Genomic DNA, 18734 nt, shown 5'->3' on the forward strand with positions numbered 1-18734 from the left:
CACCTCCCTGTGGGGAATAACGTACAGCGCTGGGAGCCGCGCTCCCAGCGCTGGGGCTTTGACCACACTGGCGCTTTGCAGCGCCGCAATTTGCAGCGCTGGAGAGGGTGTGTTTTCACACCTTGCTGCAGCGCTGCAAATTTGCAAGTGTAGCCAAGGCCTAAGAAACTGATACAGGTAATATCTCACCCTCAGAGATATTCCAATAAGCTTCTTTCACAAAGTAGACTCCTTCCTAGTCTGGGACCAGTCCTTTCCCGTGGTACAGTCCTTGTTAGTTCCAGCTCAGGTGGTAACTAGGGGTTTTCTCATGATTGGCAGCCCCCTTTGTTTTGTTCCGCCCCCCTTTTATAGCTTTGTCATAAGGCGGGAAATTTTTGTCTCTCTGGGTCCCCACCCCTCTTTCTAAATGGAAAAGCACCAGTTTTAAGATGGATTCCAGTATTATGTGATGTGGTCATATGTCCTGTGAGACCTCATTCTTCATTACCCATGAGCTGGCCCACCCATGAAGGTTTGCAAGTAAACAGAGCCATTTACAGGCAATTGTCCTAGTCAATGGGAGCCATCCAGATTCCAAACCACTATTAATGGCTCATACTTTGCATAATTACAATAGGACCCCAGAGTTATACTTCTTTTCAGATACAAGGAGGATACATTCATACAAATAGGAGGAACACGTGCAGTAGATTATAAGCTTTGTAATGATACCTTACAAGAGATCTTTTGCATAAAGCATATTCCAGTTATATTATAGTCACACTTATTAGCATATTTCCATAAAATATATGGAGTGCAATGTCACACCGTATATATGTGAATTTTAGAGCAATTTGAATGTTATGGCCGCCCCAGAGGGATCTGATTTTATCTGCAGAACACCTTGGTCAAATGATCCCAAACTTGTTGTACTAACTTTATCCCTAGTCATGATGAGGTATTGAAATTTTCAGAACAATCTGAGTATGGATGTAGATTTGAGAACACTTAGAAATATTAGCTGTTTAGAGAGCTCATATTTCAGCTAAATTAATACAACAACCCCAGGGTCTGGATGATGCAGTAAAGTTTCCAAGAGAATTCGAGTGTGCCTGTGGACTTTAAAACATTTCAAAATATTGTTAAAGAGCGAATGTCAGCCTTAAACATGGAATGGCTAAGGCAATTCATAAGTTTTTTGTTTTGAAATCCATTATACTTGAAAATCACTTCCTGCTTTACTAGTCAGCTTCTATGATGTTTGACTTACGCTTTACAGTGCAAAACTATGTACCTAATACCCATGGAATAATTCTCTGAGACTATTCATGGTGGAACCTCTCAATTGATTGTCTATACAGTACTATTTTTTTCTCTTTAAAAGCTTGGCGCCGTGACAGAGAGAAAAGAGATGACCATGATGAAGTTTCCAGTGTCAGAAGTGAAGGTGGCAGCATTCGAGGATTCTTTAGAGGCAGAGGAAGAGGGCGTGGCAGAGGAAGAGGGCGTGGCAGAGGAAACCCTCGAAGTACGAGAGTAGATGTTAAAGATTGAAAATATAAGTTAATATTAAGATTTAAACATTAAGTTGTACAACCTCCTTTGCTTCAAATCAAATCCTGTATATTAATCCATGTGGCTTGCATGTCACGTTGCAAGTAGTATATCTTGAACACTTTTTATTGAGAACAGATACTGAATGCCTGTTGCACAAATAATAGTTTGTTTATATCCCTTACAATATTTTTAATTGAATTTCTCTTTATCTGAAATTCTTTTCCTTCCCCTTACTCCTCACTCCATTCTTTTTGAAGTGAACTGTGAGTATTCGTATGGTTACCAAGAACTATATGGTGAAAGGACCAATCAGCCATTTCAACCAGAACTTAATGCTAGTATGATGTATTACTATGATGATGGAACAGGAGTACAAATGTATTCTGTGGATGAAACACTGCTCAAAGAATACATTAAACGTCAAATGTAAGTACACTGCTTAATGTATGAATTTTTTTTAGACAAAATTCAGGCATCTACTTAAGATAAAATAATTCATTTCAAACAATGTTTGACCTCTGTCTTCAGTATATCACTTAAGTAGCACTGGAGGTACTAGCTACCAACCATAGGTGTATCCATTACTAGTAAATATCTGCTTAATTATGCTGAGTAATGGGGTGGAAAAAAACCTGAATATCTGAGAAGTGAGAACTTTGAGAAAGATCTTCAACCTTCTGGTACTATAGTCATCTGCCTTTAATCCATGTACCTTCCTTATTTATGGTACATATCCTCCTTTACTTGGGCTTGAAATTGAAGAATGGATGTCTGTCTGCTTGTCCTTTAAAGTACTGTTGGTCTCCTATCATATAAGACTCTTTCCTGGGTATGTAGCTCAAATTTCTGAAGGGACTTCCCCCATTTGTTCTCAATTACATTTTTAAAAAATCTTTTCAGCTCTGTATTTTGTCAGTGTGTTTCACCTGAAAGAACCAAATTAGAATATGTTTTTAAATGAGCCATATACTAGATTTTTCAATAATCTGAAATACTTATTTTTGATGTACATCATTAAGGAGCGAGAAACCATTTGGAAGGCTGATTATCGCAAAGAGGCATATCATGCAAAATCCTGGAACACACTAAGTCACTACTGAAAAGGGACATTTTCCACCACTGGCTGATATTCTACACTTCTACATTTGCCAGTGGCATTTCTCTGTGATGCCTTTGTGGTGGATTATATTGCCCTTGTATTCCATGAAGCGATTTGCTTATTTTACTCTTGCTTCTTTTGTAACATTTGATGCAAAAAAAAAAATTAAGAAAAAGGCCTCTTTAAGGGCAGAAAGTATCTGACATATGGCTATCAACTTCAATCCTATATTGCAGTTTTTTCTAACTCCTGCAGCCAGGCCCCTCTGAGACTTGACAGTGGACATGCAGCTCCATGTCAGGATAATCGGCCTCCACTGTCCTCAGTCAAGTGAGGGAGGAGCACAGACACTCCACTGTTGGTCAGATTTCTGGGCATGCAGTGTAGAATCCAGATCTTGTAAGGTAGGACACATTGATGTCCCCCTCTGATGCTCAGCAAAATGTCAGACACATTGGTCACTTCTGATGTTGTTGTTTGTATTTTCTTTTAGCAACAAGATGTTGGCAAGTGTCAGTTAAAGGCTTAAGATGGCTGGTTAACCAGAGTCATTGGTCACCTGGCCTGTTTGAAATCCCTAAGATTCATTGGTTGTGGAATTTGCCTTTCATGAGAGATACTGTTGAGCAGGTTTAGAATATAATTCTTTCATTTTTTTCCCCTCATTTCAAATGCTTCTGGGAATCTGTGAGGTTCTGTAATCTTTTCCCCTTCTTGTTGCATTTGAACAAAGTGGTGGAAAGCTACATTTCTTCCTCAACTATTTTTTAAATGTCATCTAAATGGAAGTGTTTAACATTCTGCTTGATATTTTTCTAATTATAAATTATGAAAGTTAGAATGCCAAAGAGGGAAGTTCATGCAAAATAAACTTGTACAGAATGTTCAGCCCTCCAGAGAGGAGTTCTTTTTGGAGTTCAAGGAACTAAGGATATTTTGGATAAGTAAGGTTGTATTCTTGTGTATAAATGAGTTTTAGAACTATTAACCTTTTAATATGAAAAATGTTAAATCTCCATCTGAGATTTGAGAGGATTTCTGATTACAGTAAAGAACAAAAATGTCAAGATAGAGCAATTCTATACATGTAACGGGGACCAACTTGATTGGGGAGGAGGATTATTATAGGCATGCATATTAAAATTTATTTTAAAAAAGTAACTATATATTGCATCAGACTTACTTCAAACCTTATGTTGATTCTTCAGAAATGCTTTAGTTCACATCAAAAAGTAGATTTCATTTAAAGTTATCACAGGAGTATATCCAAACTTGCATCTCTGGAGGGGAGGGAAAATAAGTTCAAAAGACTTTAGCGAAAGACAGGAAGAACATAAACATTTTCATTAATGTTCTTTCAAATTCCCTCTTCCAGAATGGTGGATACCAGTAAAGTAGTTAAGAGTTTGAGTCAACTTCAGTTTCCTTTATTCATTCCTGCTTTTGGAACTTGGGAGATTAGGTCAAACACATCTGGAGTTTTACCTTTACCTTATAAATGTAAAGGTAACATATTAGTTAACAGTGTTAGTGTCTCTGTACTTGTTTTGTCTTTCAGCTGGAAAAAGTTAGGAATTCAGAATAGCATGTGGAATATTATTGCGGGGAATAAAGGTTGCATAGGGACCTCATTGATCAAAGTTTACTTTGCTTATAGCATGCTGAAGAAGTTCCTGCTTTTCAGGTAAAAAGAGCCTTAAAGACTCTTCTGTGCTGGTTCAGACTTTCAGAAGTGGCTTACATCTCTTCCAGTTCTGAAGTTGTGTCCGTTCTCTGCTGGAGTTAAGTCTTTCATGTAGAGTGCTAGCTCTTCAAACTTCTTTGGTACTGAAGGCTATGAAGAAAAAATTAAATTGGGTTTCTCCTTTACAGCTCAGACATTGCAGTCCCCTATTTAGTACCTTCTGTCTTTAGTTCAACTTCATGAGAGGTCATGTAATATGATTCTCTCCAGAGACCAAAATTCCTTTCATCTACTTTAATGCCTTACCTTTTCAGCATTCAGATCCTCTCAGCATTCGACTCTCAACTCCCCTTTTTCCCTAAAGTATCCAGTTCCTAAAGGACCACATTCATACAAGGTATCTTCCACTCCAAGAAATTAGGGAGCATGTAAACAGTCTCATGCAGGATCTGTCAGAGGGGCCCCGCATTTTGGTAGCCATTGCAGGTTTGAGCTTCCATACCTCTTTCCAGGATGTCTTCAGGTTTATATCTTTCTGTAGTGGCTCCCAGTTATAATTCCTTCATGCCTTTGCACCATCATTTGATTTGGTAGATCTTGACATCTTGGGATCATTTCATAAAGCAACTTAATCACCCTAGAGACTCTTTCCTCTTCCCTCAACCTATCCCTCCCCTGACCTGGGATACCTAGAGAGCCTGTTGCACCTTTTTTTCCCTCCCACATCTCACTCCCTTAATACCTTTTATTTCTGAAGAACTTCACTTTTGCCAAGTATCCTTTGGAGCATTCAGGCACTACGCCTCAGTGTACTGAAAAAAGGAAAGTGTGTTTTTTCTGCTTTCTTTCTTTCTTTCTCACCTGAGCTTGCATGAAGATATGATGTAGACTGCATGCCTGTGCCTATGCCTTCCCTCTAGGATAGGGCACCTAAACATTCTGATCTGCTGGCTACCTGAGTAGTAGAAAAAGATACAGATCAGGATGGAGATATTGATACAACTATATGGGGTATCATCCACATGAATGCTGAGATAATACCATTGCCCTCTCATCCATGTAAGAAGGAGAAAAGAAGGATCAGAAAAGGGATACTGCTTTTCTATTTTACTTTTGTCATTCATTTATGCTAATTGGGTGAATGAGAAATGAGGCCTTGATTATACCTCGGATGAATGTACTGTACTGATCACCGTAAAGTACTGTTTCATTTGGCTTATTTAATTACCTAGGCTGTTTTTATAACTTTTAGCTCATAAGTAACAAACATACAGTGATAAATATCAATCTTTTTTATGATAATAATATACCAAGTTTTGTAATAAAGATTTTGACAAGGATGAACTTGGATTAAAAATAATTAAAGAAACTATACCATACACTGGGCTCATATTTTCATGTTTCTCTTTCCAGTGAGTATTATTTCAGCATAGAAAATTTGGAAAGAGACTTTTTTCTGAGGAGAAAGATGGACAAACAAGGATTCTTGCCAATTTCTTTAATTGCCAGCTTCCATCGTGTGCAAACTCTGACTACAAATGTTAACCTAATTTTAGAGGTAAAGTGATTTAAATGCATGTACACAAATGTTGCATAGTTTAAAAGGTATTGCAATCAAACCTTGAAAACTCCATTCACCTTTTTCCAAGTGGCAGGGTGTAAATGTTTCTTGGTGAGTGTGGCTGGCCTAAACAATCAATTTCTTCAGAACTTAATTTTTAAAAAAAAAATTGCCAGCCAATTAAGGCTACACGAAAAACCTTCCAGCTGTGAACAGTATAAACTGATGCAGTGCTGTCTGCTAGCAGATGGCACTGCTGCTGCTCCTAGCTTTGCCAAGAAGTGGCAAAGTAAAACTAACAAAAGGGCTTCACTATTGCTTTTCAGAAATCAATAGGCAGTAGTGAAACTGTCAGTCATGTCTGTTTCACATTGCTGTTGGTAAAGCTGCGTAGCAACAGGTAGACAAGTAGTGGGGAAAATTTCAAAAAACAGAGACTGGAGGAGGTGGAGAGCAGTAGAAACTTTCCTCTCCCCTTCTTGCAGCAGCCAAGAGTCTGGGAGAAGGTTAGAGAACTGAAGAGCCCTTCCTTTTCATGCCTTCCCTTCAGCATCCAGGAAGCATTCTAGAGGGAGAAGACCAGAATGATGCTTCTCGCAGCAGCTGGTGGGGTTGTGTGATGAGCTTCAGATTTATCAGATACCTACTATCAGAGACTGATCCAAAAGATGGAGTCCCAAGCCAGGGAAAGCACCCTAGTAGAAATCACAGTATCATGGGAAATGCACTGCTCACTGGTGCTAAACCTTAGGTATGTTCTCTCCTCCCCACCTACCTCCAGTCTAGTACCAGGTAGTTCTCCAACCAGGTAGTTCTCCAGCTACTAGGTGTTTGTCAATCCATGCTAACAAGAATTGGGTTACACTGATAAGGCTCCAATAAGTAGACCATGAATGGAAAAGTTTTTTTAATTCTTTGAGTGACCGCTACACATTCCCACTTTGGGATGTGCCAGCAGTGCAGCTCTGATGGTGGAACGATTCATAGCCAGACCCATTGGAGCATTCTTGCACTCCTTCCTGCCCCCACCCTTACTGTGCGTATTCTGAGGACGAGGCTATAAAGTAGGTGACACTCCAGCTGTCTCAGTTTCTTCCAACTACATTTGCAAACAGACTGGAACCCTTCCAGATCCACCTTTTCAAGCAACTCTGTACTATTAGCTAGTTTTAGGAGTAGTTTGTTTTATTTTATTGAAATTATCAGGATACTTATAGGTTCTGCACACCAGGCTGGTTCCCATATTCTGAGGCAGATCTGAAGGGAAGGTGGCCAGGATTTAAGATGTGCCTCTTCACTATTGTCTTTTCTCCCTCACTCGTACGAGGTGTCTCGTGCTATCGTAGGGACATTTTCCTTTCCAGTGCACAGTATGCAGGACTTTTACTTCAAGAGCCCGTAAGGAGTGTCAAAATCTGCTCCAAGCCCTCCTGCAGCAGGAGGGCCTATAGACCAAGTCCTCTAGTGCTGATGAATATGGTTCCATGAGTAAAGAGTGGCCTGCATTGGCCGTCATTCTTTTGGGAACTATGAGGCAGCATCCTAAGTTTTTGTTCAAAATACCATCCTCTGATCCAGGAAGAAGGATGGTAAAGCCCTTGGTACCAGAGGATCCTCATTCCAAATGTACCAGAATGGTCCAGGTGTCAGTCTTGGCAGAGCCGATTTTGTTAGGAGTTCCACTGAATCCAGTACTCCTGGTTTTGGGAGGAGTTGTGGTACATAATGCCAGCCCCTGTCAGTAGGTCCAGTCACTGTTCCAAGTTGCTCTTATTCCTCTGGATTGAGTCCTATAACATCCTTAGATCCTAGACCTAAGCGTAAGGTGGCTTGTAAGCGTAAATCCCTAAAAGCATGTTATACTCTTTCTGTAACGAGTGCTACTATTCTGAATGTCTGGTCCAATACCTCTGTGATGTCAGTAGGACAAGTTGGATCTGCAAATAGTTGTAGGAATAGAAGTCCTACACAGTAAATCCTTGTCTTCAGGGTAATTTTAGATTCCTAAACAGAAAAAGTCTTCCTTCCAAAGGAAAGATCCTTAAAAAATCAGTATGCCATTATCAGACTTCAGGGGAACCCCAACCCGACAGTAATGTTCTTCCTCAGGCTGAGCTGGCTTCAACAACCTATATAACTCCATGTGCTCATTTCAGAATGAGAGCTCTGTAACATAGGCTGGTGAAAAATTACCTGCCACGTTCAGACAGCATGTCCTTAAGTTATTTCTCCCGGAAGAGAAGCTCATGTCTCTTACATGATGGACACAGTCAACATCCTGAAAGGAGTGGCATTTGAGCCTCCACTCCCATCAGTAACTATCAGTTGGATGCATCCACTTTGGGATGGGAATGCATTTCAATGACCTAATGACTCAGTCATTGGAAGCACTTTGAAAAACAGCTACATATTAGTGTATTGGAGTTGAAGGTAATCAGTCTAGCTCTCAGATCCTTTCTGCCTCACAAGACAAAGTACTCACTGACAATTCGACAGCTATGTTCAATGTGAGCAAACCGGGAGGAGCTCATTCCTCACAACTACATAAAGATATTACAGCGCCACAGAGCTGGTGCATACCTCATATTTACCTGATAGCTTTTCACCTAATGGGGAAAAAACAAGCTGGTGGATTGTCTCAGCAGAAACTAAGAGGAGTTAATGAATGGTCTCTAAATACAAAGAAAATCTTCACTTTTTGGCATCATCCAGAAGTAGATCTGGTCACAATGAGACACGATGCCAGATGCCTGAGCTTCTACTCCATTTCAGATTCATTCCTACTCAGCTGGAGAATAGATCTTTTCCATACCTTTACCCATTTTTCTTTTAATCCAAAGAACAAAACAGAAGATAAAAACAATGTAATTCTGGTTGCTCAAGCCATAGTCAAGACAAAAGTGCTTACCAGATCTCCTTCACCTCTTCAAGGTGTAGTATACTGTTCTCTACCAGCAACCACAGATCTGTTTTCCTCAGCAGGATGGTTGGACTTTGCATATGGACCTGTGGTACACCTGGTAGCAAGGTCTGTAGGATACTCACTGATTTAGAGAGAGCCTGTTTAGCAGGATGTGTTGTACATCTGACAAACTCCAGAAAGCAATCTACTCATAAATGCTATTGCCCCAGATGGAGAAGGTCTACGAAAGATACAGTGTTAAAGGTCTATGAAGGATTTTTAAAGGGTATAATGCCAGACAAGGATTCCAAGTCGTCATGGGACCTTAACTTAGTCCTTATTCAACTTATGAGACCATCATCTGAAACTGAGTGCTTAGTGTTTTATCTATCAATCAAAATAGCATTCATTGTAGCAGTAACATCTGCCAGAACCATAAGCGAACTACAAGCCTTAAAGGCAGAGCCACTGTTCAGTTTTCTATAGAAACAAAGTGTTCCTTTATCTACATTCAAAATTTCTGCCCAAGGTGGTAACTGTCTTCCATCTTAACTAGTCAGTCTACCAGTCTTTCCTAGATTTCTTGCACATTCAGATGAATCAAAACTGCACACATCAGATGCTAAATAGGCAGTAGCCTTCTATCTGAAAAAGAACTAGACTTTAGAAAGTCCTCAGATCACTTTATTTCTTATAGATAATCGTAATAGACAATCCCATCACAATGCTTCTCCAAATGGGGTAGACTACATATGAAGGAGAGTTACAAACTAGCTTCTGCCCCTCTTCCTGCAAGAGTGAGGGCACACTCCCCTAGGGCTAAGTCAGTTTCTATAGTATGGCTTAAACATATTCCCATTGTTGAAATCTGCAGAGTTGCAACATAGTGCTCTGTACACATATTTACTAAATGTTATCCGCTTGATTTAGGATCTTGATATGTGATGTGCATTTGGTAGGGCAGTACTCAGTCACTGTTGAAATAGGATTCAGTGTACCATTTTCTTCAATTGACAGTACTGCTTATCAAACTATGCTAAGAGTGGGAACGTGTAGAGGTCACTCAAAGAAGAAATGAAGGTTAGTCCCCTGTAACTGGAGTTCTTCGAGATGGATTCTATACATTCACACTCCCTTCCCGCCTTCCTCTCTACTTCAGAGTCCTAATTAAAATCTTGGACCTAAGAAAGCAGTGGAAGGAACTGAGTTGATGAGAGGGCCACGTCCCCTTTTATACTTTTGCCCTCAGAACATTCAGGAACAATGAAAAGAAGGATTGGGGGAGGTGTGAGAGCTCTTCAGTGTGCACTGCTACAAGAATGTTTTGCTATGAGTTGTACTGCTAGTGCTTCCCAAAAGCATGAATGTGTGGAGTCCATCTTGTAGAATGCAGTTATAGGTTAGTAACCTTCATTTTATCAGAGCAATTGCTCCAAAGTAAGGTTGCAAAATGGTTTTCATTGATCCTCTGTTTAAAATTTCTCATAATATTCTGAAAATGCATTTTCTGCTAAAACTTTCCATGCTTGGTTTCTTGGCTTCCTTTTGGGGGGGCAGAAGGGGAAGAATTGAGCTAATTTTGAGCCATGTTTGATTGTATATTGTTTTGTAACAACTTTTTTTTTTTTTTTGCTAGGGTGGGGGGAACTGAGTAAACTTTTAAGTTGAAATTTTGCATGTAAACCGTGATCACTGAGAGGAGTACTGTCTCCGTAGATTTCAGAACAATTGGTTTTGATTAAGTATGAGGTTTTGACATGTGCATATTGTTAAAACATTTAAGTTGTAGTGTACTTGCTTCACAAGAGATGCATTGAAAATGTGCGTGCAGCTAAATAGGAACTGGTTGGAAACTTACTGCCAACTTACGTCTGTTTCGAATTATCTTTCTTTAGAAACAAACTTAATCTTTTGTACGTAACAAAGTCATTCAATTAAAATTGAATTCATAAAATGAAATGTAAGGGATTCTAGTAAATGTAAAATAAGAATTTAAAGTTTCAGGTACTTCACCTGTCTGAGTCAAATTGCCAATTTTTGTGATTGTAGAATCACATATTTTAAATTAGATTTTTTTCTTCAGAATATGCAAAAATAGAACAGTGCAATAATTGAGAAATTTTGTTATGGTAATTTAAATATTGGCGTCAGGATAAAGGAATGCAAATAGATCTTGTAATTTCATATTTTTAGCTATGTTTCTCCGTTTTCAGACATGATGGCATTACTAAAAACATTTTTAGATTACAATTTTAACAAATATACACTGATCTTATGGTCATGCTCTGCCCCTTTCTTGTGGTGTGGGGTTGTTTTTTTTGTTTTGTTTTGTTTTTTAAATTCCCATTCTTAAACTTTCTCTTCTCTGTTGCTGTGTTAAAGAGCCACACCAACACGAGAAAATGTGCATTTCATTCCTTAACCTCCATAGTCAAAGTAGACAGACTGGAAGGATCACCTCCTGCAAATTTCTAGTTGTTTTTCATCATAGTCATTACTGGTGATGGTAGGTAGGTATGAATTGGATCAAGTGTGATTAAGCTGGCTGTATTTTGTTAAGGTTTCAACAGTGATGTTAAGCTAACAGCACTATACACATACTATTTGTGATATGAAAAGTAATACTCTTAAGATAAAATATACAAAATGTCCTATAAAGCAGTGATTCTCAAACTTATTTAATCGGGCCACCCTTCTTTGTGTCTGTAGTCATTTATCATCTCTTCTCCCCTCCCTCCTGCCCGTCCCCCAGCCACAAGTACATATTTTGCCACCCAGCTCTGAAGGCAGAGGAGAGCAGCAGCTGCTGGCTGGGCCATGTGAAAAGTGATATTCATGAATATCACTTTTCACAGCAGCTTTAGCAACCCCATGCCACCATTACTTCTGCGCTGCTGCTGCTGCCATTCCAAGGTTGACAGCCGGTGAGGGATTGAAGGGGAGGGGAGAAGAGCTTGAGCCCTGGTTGCCTCCCAGTGAGGAATTGGGGCGGGGAGGGAGGAAATGCTCAGCCCAAGTGGTGGGGTTCTGACTGTCCCCATTGTCCCCTCCTCCCAGGTATGCATGGCTCTTTTGCACAAGCCCCACCAACTCAGGGCTGACAGCTAGAGCTCGTCAAAAAAAACCAAAAAAACAAAAAAACACCACTTATGCCTCCCCTGACACATTCCCACACCTCCTTGGGGAGGCCTCCCCCATAGTTTGAGAACTGCTGCTATAAAGCGTATAGTATATTCAAAGACGCTAAGTTTACAGTTGGAAGATTAACTCTTTAATTCCCTGATTTTATGTGTAACTTAGTGTTACATTTAACTAAATGTATTTGTATTTTCTGCACTACACCAGCATAGTTAAAGCTGGGGAAAAAAAAAACACTCTAGTGTTGTTTCTATATATAGATTATTTCAATTTTGCGAAGCAAAATAAAGCTATATTGGAATAAAGTGCCTTTATAACAGTGTAACTGTCTGCACAGGGGCTTTTACCAGCATAACTTTGTCAGCAAAAAAGTCACACCCTTTAGCAACATAGTTAGGTCAGTAAACTTTTAAGTGTAGGCCATGCCTCAAAGTGCTTTCTTACATGGAAGGTGGGAAATGTAAATCTTAAATATGCTTAGTCTTTTTTGATGAAAAAGAAAGAGACAGAAGTCCTTGTATCCCTGAACTCATTAAAACAATTAAAGTATTGGTGACCTAGTCCAAGCAAGTTCTGTCCAGTTGTCTATGAGAAGAAAATGCCTATATGGGGCATATGCAAATGGTGCTCTAGGCTGAAGGGAGGAATTCTAAGGGTCCATAAAGAAAATGAGATCCCTTCTGGGTTGAGGACATAGTTCTTCCTAGAGTCCGATGCTAACTTCTGCTATGGAGAGAGGACTATCATCTCACTTCCCTGTGAAGGACTAAGACCTTGCCATGACATTATATTTGTGTATACAACAAAAAGTATTCTTGACTTGGAAAAATCAAATATTCTGTCAGACTTTGAAATCGCGCAAAGTGTCTAGCCCAGGGGTCGGCAACTTGCAGCACGCGTGCCAAACACAGCACACAAGCCAATTTTGAGCGGCACGCAGCCGCCTGCCGCAGTCCTGGCCACTCAGCCCCCCCACCCACTGCTCTCCCCTGTGGGGGCAGGAGGCAGAAGCTTGGTTCTGCGATAGCCAAGCTTCCCCCCTCCCCCGCTTCTTCCCCCAGTGTGGTGCTTTCTTGCCCCGCCCCCTCTCCTTCCCTGCGCCAATCAACTGCTGGCCCTAGCAAGGGGGAGGGGGAAGAGCAGCAGTGTGCACACAGCTCTGTAGAGGAGGTAGAGAGAGGTAGGGAAGGGGGTGGAACAGGGCATATTCCTTCCAGCCCCTTGCCATGAGCCGCTCAGGGCAGGGGGCTGGGAGCACCCCTACGAGCCGAGCACCTCTGCCCTGACCCCCCCCCCCACTGTCTTCTGTCCTACACACCCCTAGCCCTCTGCCCTGATCCTTGAACCCCCCACCTCCCCAGCCCTCTGCCCTGCACCCCCCACACTCCCAGCCCTCTGCCCTGACCCTCCTCACACATTCAGCTTTCTGCCCTGCACTCCCTGCACCCCCTTCCCTCTGCCCTGCACTCCCCACACCCCCAGCCCTCTTCCCTGAACTCCCCTCACCCCAACACACACCCAGCCTTCTGCCCTGCATCCCCACAGCACCATCCCTCTGCCCTGAACCCCCCCACACACTCAGCCTTCTGCCCTGACCCTTGAACCCCCCACACCTAGCCCTTTGCCCTGACCCTTGAACCCCCCCACACCCAGCCTTCTGCCCTACACCCCCACACACTCCAGTCCTCTGCCCTGATCCCTGAAACCCCCCCACCTCAGCTTTCTGCCCTGAACCCCCTCCCCCAGCCCTCTGCCCTGACCCCTGAAACCCCCCCACCTAGGTCTGGGGTCCCGGCCACAGGCCCTGCTCAGCCCGCTGCTGGCCTAGGTGAACAGAACCCCAGGCTGGCGGCGTAAGATCAGCACTTTAATTTAATTTTAAATGACGCTTCTTAAACATTTGAAAACCTTGTTTAGTTATATAATATAGCTTTATAGAAAGAGACCTTCTAAAAACGTTAAAATGTATTACGGGCACGCGAAACCTTAAATTAGAGTGAATAAATGAAGACTCGGCACACCACTTCTGAAAGGTTGCCAACCCCTGGTCTAGCCACTTGGCGCCATTATCTCACAGCAATCCAACATCCATAAACTATGGATTGAAGGGGAAAGAGGCAGAAGACTACTCACAAGCATTAAAAATGTAGGATGAAACATACTACTTTCTTAAATAATTGTAGGTCCTGTAGGAACTAAAATAAAGTTACAAAAATGCCCATAGCAACATCACTGTATTACCACTTCAAATGTTTTTTTAAAATATGAATCAGGCCCTCAAATATCATAATTGGCTTAAAATGAGATTTAAAAAGTGGGGTTCTTTTATTTGCCTTCTGGGTTGAGTCTTTAAAATGTAATAGGGGTAAAAATTTTAAGCTTTTCTGTGCAACCATGAATGGGTAGGAGCTTACTTAACAAAAAACAAAAACAAATCCCACATTTGTGACCACCAGCCTACTGTTTCCAATTTTGCATGATTTTATGATGGGGGACATTGTGTACCAGATAAATCAGATTGTTGTGAATTTGCTCTGGCCCCAATCCCACTGGTACCTTCCCTCCATACATGGGCAAACAACTCCTTGTTGCTAAGATTAATTTTGGTTCATGAGGATTTAAAGGTGAATCCTGTGACAATTCCTTCCCCATCTGTTCCTGTTTTATTGCTTCTGACTACACTGCATTTTTATGGGCATAAAGCAAAAGGATTAGTGGCAAATAAAATGAATTATTTAAAAAAAAAAAGTTGCCTCAATAATTTTGTCTTGGTCACAGATTAAAGTAAAGAAAAACTGTTTATGTGGTCCTGTTACAAAAACCTGCAAAAAGAAAAGTTAGGAAATTTTACTTTGGACATGCCAGGACGTAGATGATAAACTTCTTGGGTAATTTCACCCTTGAAAAACAAATCTTTATAAAGGTTTGATGAGTTAACCTTGTTAAAATAATATTGAATGAATTTGCCAAGTAATTCAAAACTAAAGGTTTTAGTACCTATTTGAATTTAAGAGCTCCTTTATTACTATTAGCAGTCAGAATTTTACTTTTTACGGTGTTTCACAGGTTAACATTTCACTTTATCTGTTGTTTCTTATTTTACCTTTACATCCCCCACAAGGTGCCTGACAACAGGATGTGCTGAGTTTTCTAAATGGCTATCAGTCAGTGTTTCCAACTTCCCTACTGCTTGATCTTATTCCTGGCAAGTAGGTTATGATCCTGCTTTGTCAGGTTCAGTCAATACTGGCTACTGAGGTCCCTGTATGGGCCACCAGTGTTTCCCCACAAAGGTTTAAATTTACTTAGTAATTTAAAAAGATGTCAGATCAGTCAGCTTGGTTGAATTTTATTAGTCTATTAGACTGGACAGTGAGTAACAGATACAGTACCACAATTTGTCAGAACCTGTTTTTGCAGCCGATGACTATTAGTTTGTACTGTTTTTGTTCAGAATTGGCTTATGAATTGACATTCTTGTAGCCCGCCTGTTCACAATTTTGTTCTCTGTATGGGAAAAGAGGAAATAACATCTTATTTTGACCTATAAATTTCCAGTATATTTAAATATTTATAGAAAAGAGATAAACATATTAACTTCTAACCTAAGCATATGTTTCTTGTTGTTAATGCATCACTAAAAATAATATATTTTGCTTAACAATTCTTGTAAATTGTCAGATCTTTTCTAGTAGTTCTTAGCAAACTATTTTCCCTCCTCTTAGCATGATTCCCAAAGCACTGTGGGAGTTTGAATCATAGACAAGCTATAGGTTTCAAAGGTCGACAAGGCTATGGCCAGTCAGCTCTCTCCAGGTGACTCAGAATGGAGTTTCCCAGCTAGCAGCAATCACCGCAGCCTCCCTCATGTCAAAGGAGAACTCCACCAGCAAGCAGCACAGCTACCCAAATTGTAAACCTATTAGCAAAAAGGGAAGGAGAAACCAACACTGTAGGGCACACTCAGCAGTTGGTTTATATCCTTCCACTTCCCTTGGAGTTTAGAGGAGATTAATACCAGTTACCCATTCAGCCTTATACTAACCAACTTCATGTGACCACTCCATTATACAGACTACTTAAAATTCTTCACTTTTTGACTCAGCTCCCTGTTTTTCATCAAATACCAAAAATGAAGAAAAAAGTTACTCAACTTACAAATCCTTATAAGTCAAGCAGTATTTTTTGGGTATTATTTCTTGCAACTTTGTCATATCACATTAACACTGGAAAATAATTGCAATAAACTACTTTGGCAGTTGCTGAACTCCTCAACTTCATTTCATTGTTTAATTGTCCAGAAAAGCAGTTTGCTTCATATTCCGAGTGAACACTGTCCCTTAAATAAGGAATTAAAAAGAATAATCAATTTTGGTTAATTGGTGCTCTGCATCTGGGCTTCAAAAATATAACTAGCAGCTAATATGTGAAACTGTATGCCACAATAATTAAAATTATAGTACTGAAAATAAGTGTTGCTGGGTTTTATACTGGCTCTTGTAGGTTGTCCTAATCTAAAGGTAATTTTTCTTTAAAATCACTTATTTCTGGTATGCAGGTGTTTGAGAGTCTAACGCTCATTTGCATAGAAAATGTTCATGCTCACGTTGGACAGTAATGTAAAGATCTGTAGAGGACGACATAGTTTAAATTCCCTTCCAGATAATCATGGGATTGTGTTTAATTTCACTGAGAGATTCACAAAAGTTATCGTTATCAGCAGTGTTGGCGATGGGTATATTTTTTTAATGGTGAAACATGTTTATCTCACAGGCTGTAAAGGACAGTACAGAGGTGGAAATAGTGGATCAGAAGATGAGAAAAAGGGTAGACCCAGAAAAATGGCCAATTCCTGGTCCACCTTCACGGAATCAGCCACAAACTGACTTCTCTCAGCTCATCAACTGCCCAGAATTTATACCAGGCAAAGCTTTTGGTTCACATACTGGTAAAGAATTTCTTTCATAGAAACACACAATTTTAGGATTGAAACTGCTGTCTAGTCCAACAAGTCTGCATTTTATTTTTCATTAATATTTGATTTCATAGTAGGAATAGCAAGTATAAAATTCAGCTCTGCTAGTTGGAATGAGAATTGCAAGGCTGGCAGTTAGAAAGGCAGTGTGCCAGAAGACAGTAAACTTGTGGTTAAGGTTGCAGTTTGGTCTTTTAATCCAACATGTTTTTCCAAGAGATGTGCATGTTTTGTAAGATTACCTTCTCTTTGGTAAATGGAAAAATGTGGAGAGTCAACGCAGAGTTTCAGATTTAAAACTGAATTTCTTTGCCATATTTTAACTCTATTAAAACATATATTTCCCCAAAGGAGCCAGCTGTAATATATCCCTATCCATAGGACTGCATCTCTAGTATATGACTGATAACATCAAACTGATTTCAGAATAATTCATAGATAGATTCTAAGGCCAAAATTGGACCATTGTAATCATCTAGTCTGACCTCCTGTATAGCACAGGATATGGAACTTCCCCAAAATAATTCCTAGAGCATATCTTTTAGAAAAACATCTAATGTTGATGTGAAAATTGTCAGGGACGGAGAATCCACCACACCCCTGAGCGTATTGTTTCAATAGTTAATTACTGTCACGGTTAAAAATTTTACTCCTTATTTCCAGTCTGAATTTGTCTACCTTGGACTTCCAGCCATTGGATTGTGTTATACTTTTCTCTGCTAGATTGAAGGAGCCCAATATTAAATATCCCCTCCTCCCCCAAACCCCAATGTAGGTACTTACAGACTGTAATCAAGTCATCCATTAACTTTCCCTCTCAAGATAAATAGATTGAGCTATGAGACTTGTTTTCTAATCCTTTGTTCATTCTGTGGCTCTTCTCTGAACCCTATCAACATCCTTCTTGAATTGTCACAATATTCTAGCAATGCTCGAACCAGTGCCAAATACAGCGTACTGAATTTGTCACTAATCATGCTGTTTGTTTTATGGATAACTTCCATCTCTCAGGCAGTCAGTGGCACTTTTAATTTATGCTGGAATCACCAGTGTAAACTTTTCTTTAAAATATAGAATAGCAAGTAATTGAGTCTTTTTTAATTTGTTCTGATCAATGTCATATTTAAATCTTAATTAGAAGTAGGAATTATAGCAAAAATGAAAGTAAAATCTCTTAACACAACAAAAAAAGAAAAAACCTGAATACACAACTAATTTACAATTTTAGAGTCTGCACCAAGTTCTCCAAGAATGGGAAGCCCAAAGAAAAGCACTGAAACAAGTAACCTTCAAACAATGTCTAAAGGATTGTCTACAAGCTTGCCAGATCTGGACTCTGAGCCTTGGATAGAAGTGAAAAAGAGGCATCGTCCATCCCCAGTCAAATTAAAGGTACAGTTAGCTACCTTGATAAAATGTTAAAACACCTCCCCCTAAAAAAAATTCTGTGTGCGCATATTTTCTGAAATACTACAGTGTACCACTGCTATGTAGTGAGAGGGAGTGCTGATACCTTCACATAAACCTAATTAACACTCTCTTCAGGATACTTGCAGTCTGTATGAGCAGAATGAACTAAATTTGCTCCAGATCATAAAACTGTCCATTATATTGAACAAAACTATTCATATTATAATGGATCACCTCACTTGATGTTACAGCATACATAATATATATGTAATAATTTATCCTAATTTGGAATCTTAAGAGTATTTAAAGGTCTGCTCCAAGTAGAAGGAAAAACAACTCTTAATTTTGGAAAATGAACTGGGCCTTAAAATAGGGCCCAAATACAGTGGCACAACTGGAGGTGTTTAGGTTCGGTTGAGAAATTAT

At 39.9% G+C, this 18734-nt stretch overlaps 1 protein-coding gene across 8 annotated transcripts in view; it reads left to right on the plus strand.

Annotated features, from left to right (window-relative positions):
• The window catches only part of LARP1B (La ribonucleoprotein 1B), a 115446-nt gene that overhangs the window by 57461 nt on the left and 39251 nt on the right, over nucleotides 1-18734 (plus strand). For all 8 annotated transcript variants that reach the window (XM_045018060.1, XM_045018054.1, XM_045018053.1 and 5 more), the window contains exons 6-10: nucleotides 1367-1510; nucleotides 1797-1965; nucleotides 5736-5880; nucleotides 16697-16871; nucleotides 18127-18290. In XM_045018060.1, coding sequence (XP_044873995.1) covers nucleotides 1367-1510; nucleotides 1797-1965; nucleotides 5736-5880; nucleotides 16697-16871; nucleotides 18127-18290 — 797 coding nt within the window. The remainder of the gene's footprint in view (nucleotides 1-1366; nucleotides 1511-1796; nucleotides 1966-5735; nucleotides 5881-16696; nucleotides 16872-18126; nucleotides 18291-18734) is intronic.

Source organism: Mauremys mutica, chromosome 5, assembly GCF_020497125.1.
Source record: "Mauremys mutica isolate MM-2020 ecotype Southern chromosome 5, ASM2049712v1, whole genome shotgun sequence".
Lineage (NCBI taxonomy): Eukaryota > Metazoa > Chordata > Testudines > Geoemydidae > Mauremys > Mauremys mutica.